The 6507-nt window shown below is 44.4% G+C and overlaps 1 protein-coding gene across 3 annotated transcripts; it reads left to right on the top strand.

The window, feature by feature from the left end:
* Positions 1–789: 789 nt before the first annotated feature.
* LOC118769158 (cbp/p300-interacting transactivator 3-like) lies at positions 790–5803 on the top strand. Of its 3 annotated transcripts, XM_036516184.1 has the most exons (3): positions 790–952; positions 1831–2364; positions 4201–5803. In XM_036516184.1, exons 2-3 carry the CDS (start codon positions 1849–1851, stop codon positions 4318–4320), a joined length of 636 nt encoding a protein of 211 aa, XP_036372077.1. In that variant the 5' UTR covers positions 790–952; positions 1831–1848; the 3' UTR covers positions 4321–5803. The 3 variants fall into 3 exon arrangements, with proteins under 3 accessions (XP_036372077.1, XP_036372078.1, XP_036372075.1); XM_036516185.1 differs by lacking the exon at positions 4201–5803 and having other exon boundaries at positions 1884–3967; XM_036516182.1 differs by lacking the exon at positions 4201–5803 and having other exon boundaries at positions 1831–3964.
* Positions 5804–6507: the final 704 nt, after the last annotated feature.

The following is a 6507-nucleotide window of genomic DNA, read 5'->3' as shown; positions in this document are numbered from 1 at the left end:
GACTAGGCCTATATGCCGGAGGAGAACATTTCATTTATCTATTTGAAAAATAATAAAAGTCATAATTATTTCTTTCCATTTTACAGAATTTTCCACTGCGGGCGGACTTTCCGTCCAAGGACTAACGCAAGCGTGAGCTAAGACTCTTGACTCTTGCCTGACTGCAGCATATAAAAAGATTGATAGTAATAACAATGGGGAAGAATGTAGGTTTGACATTTTCTGAGCACCAGATACGTGCAGTCCAACTACGCAGCAGAAACTGATTTGGAACATAACGTTCTGCGTAAGTAGCGCTTGCGGTGGAAACCAATAGTTTCACTACCAAGATCGTTTTCCTTCCCAAGCAGTGAACTGTAATAAAAACATATTAACGTATAGAAACATTATAAAGTGAACATTTGGGTATTCAGTACGGATGGGAATCTTCACCATACTTATTGTACGAACAATTTTACAAATAAATTCATTCCCTTTGGATGATAAGGCAAAACGTGTCCTCTAAAAATAAGCGTAGATAAAGTACACGGTTAGTCTGTATGTATTAAATCTGTATTAACAATTCAGAATCTTTTACTCTCCCAAACAGAGCAGAAATATATAGGAAAATAAATAATTTTTAAAGAACTGTTAAACTAATGGGATACTGCTGCTGCTTGCTCCAAAATAGTGACATCCCCCCGTACTGCGCAGGGGGTTGCGCAGGGATAGCAGCTCCACCCCCCTCCCCCTCGCACAGGCAGGATATATAATGCCTCAACTTGATACAGAGAGTAGACGCTGCTCCAAGACCTGAAGTGATAGACGCTGTCCTGTTGCAGGAATGATATGAACCTTAAACCACTGGAATGCATGGTTTGTGATTTTTAGGACCATCGCTGTGCACAGTGAACGAAGAAATAAGAGCAGCATTAAAGTCACCGAACTTTGATACAAGATCTCCCAGCTGCTGGTATGTATATATTTTGGAGAATATGTGCCCACACGGTTTGTCATTGCATCGTGACATGCAGATCTAGTGTTTAGGTCAGCAAACGAACTTGACCCAGTTTCATATTTGTGTGCAATCATGGTTTACGCGTTAAAATGGATTAATAAGTGTGTGTACTGCTGGTGAGAGCCCCGCTCCAGGCCACCCTGTTAATTTGTTGTGGCTATCAAATAGCACCAAGGAATACCCAGCTCATTCCTTGTAAAATCTGATTTGATATGAATCCCAGTATCTCGCTGGGATGACGCTGATCTGTTGTAGGATATATAGTGCGGTGACCATAATCTCTCAATTATTCGTTGAGAGATAATCTGCATTTGGCGGGATTGGACAACCGTTGGAGCGCATAAACTGTTTACTGGGTTACCTCTGTTCACCTTTATATTTAACTGGATTGAACAGGTGTATCGACTGAATTTACTGTTCGCCGTTCTTGGAAATGTTTCATTACGCTTGAGCAGACAGGCAGAATGTGTAGGCATTTCGAGGACGAGCTGGTGTGTAAGTATAGTTTTATTAGGAAAGGCACAATTTAGTCAACATCTGAGACAGCGGATATCGGGAGGCAATTGTGCTGACGGATTAATGCTCTGAATAGAATCCATGGCTGTTGTAGAATTTGCTGGCTGGGGGATAGAGATGAAACAATGGTTGCCGTCTAGCAATAATAGTAAAAGTAATAAGAATTGATCTGTTTTTTGTTTGTATGCTGGTTGGCATGAACATGTTTTTCTGTGGCGGAGGTTGAAGGTTCAAGGTTTAACTGTTATTGCTCTGATGTGAGGAAGCAGAAGTAATTTTACACAGAGCAGAGGATTGATCTCAGTTTTTCTTCACAGTGAATCACAAAAGAGGTTATGGCAGATCAGCTGATGTTGCCCATGGTCCCCAGTCCTGCAGGCAGTGGCCCGCGTGGGTACAGAACCGGCATGAATACCCTGATGCCTGGAGGCCACAGCCTGCCCAACGACCAGAGGCATTATGGGATAGGACCTCCAGAGGTTCCTCTGAGGCCTCATCCTGGCATGGCGACAGGCTTAAACAGACAGATGGGTCACCCTCACCAGACGCCAGGCAACATGGTGTACAGCGGCCAAAGCCAGCATCCACAGAGTCGCGCTCACCCACATCAACAGCAATACCTGCCAGGCGGACACACCTCCCAACAGCTTATGGCCAGCATGCACCTACAGAAACTCAACACCCAGTACCACAGACACCCGGCGCTGCCTCTGAACGGGAACCTGGCGGGCAACGGCGCCCCCTACAGGGCGAGTTCGCAGTGGGTCGGCACACAGCATGTCACTGGACCGACGCTGGGCCTGAGCATTATGGACACGGACTTGATTGACGAGGAGCTGTTGAGCTCGCTGGTCAAGGAGCTGGGCCTGGACCGTGTGCAGGAGCTGCCCGAGCTCTCCCTGGGGCACAATGAGTTTGACTTCATTTCAGACTTTGTGAGCAAGCAGCAGCCAAGCACCGTGACCTGTTGACTGGCAGGTCGGTGGGGTGGTGGTGGGGGGGTGTTTGGAGCGGCAGCATAGAGAGGAGACAATCATGTAGTTCCCTTTGTGTTCAAGGGCATTACACACTCAAGCCTGGATGACTGTGGTGCTGGTGATGGGTGTGGTTTCCAGTGTATCATTCTGTTCATACTGCTCTCTCACCTGGGACACCTGGACTGTCTTTTTATTAGTCATACCCTCTGAACAGTTACAAACTTAACTTAATCAGCCCTGGCTGATTGAAATGTTCACGGGGTCCCTGTGTCTTGGGTGTGTTGATGGGATAAGCTGGGTTGTCTTATTGGTTTATAATTATTAGTTTGAGTTAGGAAGGTGGGTTTCAGAAGGGAACAGACAGTAACCTGGTTCACCACATCAGTGCCTTTTTGCCATCTAGTGGCCATTGATGGGGGCCTCTTTCTCGGGCAGGCAGTAAGTGGGGGTTATAATCCTTTCAATGGCTGCCAGTTTTTTGGCTAAAACAAGTTACCAAATTATTACCATTTTAATAATGACTATATTGTTAGAATAGTAATAGGGAAAACTTAGCATTGGCCATTTTTGTTCTCTTTTTGCCACTGCTCTCCCTGGATCATTTATGACAAAAACCCCCAGTATTGCATAGTTTGAGCTGTTTGCCTTGTGGTGAAGGTGGGGCCCGAGGCTGCATCACACGTAAATGCTACTGAAGAACAGTGATGAACGTGGCCTCCTGTGACACATCTCGCACACGCATGTGAAGGAGAGTGAAATGGGAACATGCCTAGGACACGAGTGTGCCCTTGTGGCATAGCTTCTGTGGAGCAGGAATCCACTATATGTTTTCATTAGTTTGGAATCAATGGACACAAATGACAATCAAGGATATATTGTAAATATATAGTGTATAAAGAATGCTGTCTTGTAAAGAGGTGTGTGGGTGTGTCCTATGCAGTTGACATGCTGGACAGCTCATATCCCATACATTCTGTTCAGACAGAAAGAAAGCCAAAGGTTTCCGCTACTTGATATGCTACCACTGTCCTTTACACGGAAGAACTGTTTGTCAGACTTTTTGCACACAGAATCTGGCGGTGCCAATGTATTGGAAACACATTGAAAATGCACCTCTTCAGAGACATAACCAAAGTTTATCATGTAATTTTCTGTTTCTGTTCTGTGAAAGGGCATCTGTCTGCAATAATTCTGCTTCCACAGTTGTGCAAATAGGTAATTTTTTCAATATTCCATTTTATGTGCTAATGGATTTTTCAAAACAAGAAGATTAAGTATGAACTCTACTATTGTGTCAAATTCTGTGTTGCTGATATATCAGATTTCTCATGCATACTTATTGTATGTATTTTATCCACCCACTGAAGCTTGTTTGTAAATGTGCACATAAATACACATTAAATATATTTTACAATAGATGTAATAATGTGTGCGACTGACTTTTTCACACCTGGACAGTTCATTTATAAATTTCCTCCCCTCCCCCAGAGCAAGCTGTTGCATATCAAGTTTTCACTGTGTGTGGGGTGTGGTAACCTGCCACTCCCTGGCACAACACTTCATCACAAGGGTGTGACAGTTAGTCGGTTATACCCTCTCAGGTGCTCTTAGTCGGTTATACCCTCTCAGGTGCTCTCAGCCTCAGCATAGAGCTGCCATTGAGTGCCATTGGACACGGACTTGATTGACGAGGAGCTGTTGAGCTCGCTGGTCAAGGAGCTGGGCCTGGACCGTGTGCAGGAGCTGCCCGAGCTCTCCCTGGGGCACAATGAGTTTGACTTCATTTCAGACTTTGTGAGCAAGCAGCAGCCAAGCACCGTGACCTGTTGACTGGCAGGTCGGTGGGGTGGTGGTGGGGGGGTGTTTGGAGCGGCAGCATAGAGAGGAGACAATCATGTAGTTCCCTTTGTGTTCAAGGGCATTACACACTCAAGCCTGGATGACTGTGGTGCTGGTGATGGGTGTGGTTTCCAGTGTATCATTCTGTTCATACTGCTCTCTCACCTGGGACACCTGGACTGTCTTTTTATTAGTCATACCCTCTGAACAGTTACAAACTTAACTTAATCAGCCCTGGCTGATTGAAATGTTCACGGGGTCCCTGTGTCTTGGGTGTGTTGATGGGATAAGCTGGGTTGTCTTATTGGTTTATAATTATTAGTTTGAGTTAGGAAGGTGGGTTTCAGAAGGGAACAGACAGTAACCTGGTTCACCACATCAGTGCCTTTTTGCCATCTAGTGGCCATTGATGGGGGCCTCTTTCTCGGGCAGGCAGTAAGTGGGGGTTATAATCCTTTCAATGGCTGCCAGTTTTTTGGCTAAAACAAGTTACCAAATTATTACCATTTTAATAATGACTATATTGTTAGAATAGTAATAGGGAAAACTTAGCATTGGCCATTTTTGTTCTCTTTTTGCCACTGCTCTCCCTGGATCATTTATGACAAAAACCCCCAGTATTGCATAGTTTGAGCTGTTTGCCTTGTGGTGAAGGTGGGGCCCGAGGCTGCATCACACGTAAATGCTACTGAAGAACAGTGATGAACGTGGCCTCCTGTGACACATCTCGCACACGCATGTGAAGGAGAGTGAAATGGGAACATGCCTAGGACACGAGTGTGCCCTTGTGGCATAGCTTCTGTGGAGCAGGAATCCACTATATGTTTTCATTAGTTTGGAATCAATGGACACAAATGACAATCAAGGATATATTGTAAATATATAGTGTATAAAGAATGCTGTCTTGTAAAGAGGTGTGTGGGTGTGTCCTATGCAGTTGACATGCTGGACAGCTCATATCCCATACATTCTGTTCAGACAGAAAGAAAGCCAAAGGTTTCCGCTACTTGATATGCTACCACTGTCCTTTACACGGAAGAACTGTTTGTCAGACTTTTTGCACACAGAATCTGGCGGTGCCAATGTATTGGAAACACATTGAAAATGCACCTCTTCAGAGACATAACCAAAGTTTATCATGTAATTTTCTGTTTCTGTTCTGTGAAAGGGCATCTGTCTGCAATAATTCTGCTTCCACAGTTGTGCAAATAGGTAATTTTTTCAATATTCCATTTTATGTGCTAATGGATTTTTCAAAACAAGAAGATTAAGTATGAACTCTACTATTGTGTCAAATTCTGTGTTGCTGATATATCAGATTTCTCATGCATACTTATTGTATGTATTTTATCCACCCACTGAAGCTTGTTTGTAAATGTGCACATAAATACACATTAAATATATTTTACAATAGATGTAATAATGTGTGCGACTGACTTTTTCACACCTGGACAGTTCATTTATAAATTTCCTCCCCTCCCCCAGAGCAAGCTGTTGCATATCAAGTTTTCACTGTGTGTGGGGTGTGGTAACCTGCCACTCCCTGGCACAACACTTCATCACAAGGGTGTGACAGTTAGTCGGTTATACCCTCTCAGGTGCTCTCAGCCTCAGCATAGAGCTGCCATTGAGTGCCATTGGCACAGGTAATATGTGAATGAAATACTAATAAAGTGTGATTGTACTCTTTTTCTAAAACCAGGCTCCAGTTGTATCAGGAGCATGAAGAGTGGTTTGTAACTTAACCTGACAGTTTTATCTCAGACTTGCATGCGCTGTGCTGTTGTAGAAATTATGAGAAAAAAGCTGAGCAGTTGAAAGCTGAAGCAGACACACTTAAGTGAAATAAGGACGGCTCCTTTTGGTATCCCTCTTTCTGAGCACACAAGGAGCTGCGTGACAGGACACACCTGTAACTTGTGCCTGCGGGGTGTGAGTGGGCATTCATGCGGATGGAATTCAAAAAAGGCTCACAAAACTCCAGGTGCTGCCATGACATCGTACTCCGCAGACTGGCAAGAAAACGGCAACATGTCAGTCTGAGCTCATTTTCTGCTCACTTTCACCTGTGTTGCATCATTTCCTGGGCCTGGATTATTCAGTAATGTTTCTGTCAGCATATGCCCGTGACGGTGGTAACCTCGGCCGTGAGGAGACATTCCCATACCAGTCACACTG

The sequence above is a fragment of the Megalops cyprinoides genome, chromosome 21 (assembly GCF_013368585.1).
Source record: "Megalops cyprinoides isolate fMegCyp1 chromosome 21, fMegCyp1.pri, whole genome shotgun sequence".
In the NCBI taxonomy this organism is placed as follows: Eukaryota; Metazoa; Chordata; class Actinopteri; order Elopiformes; family Megalopidae; genus Megalops; species Megalops cyprinoides.
This window is presented reverse-complemented; position numbering and strand designations above follow the sequence as displayed.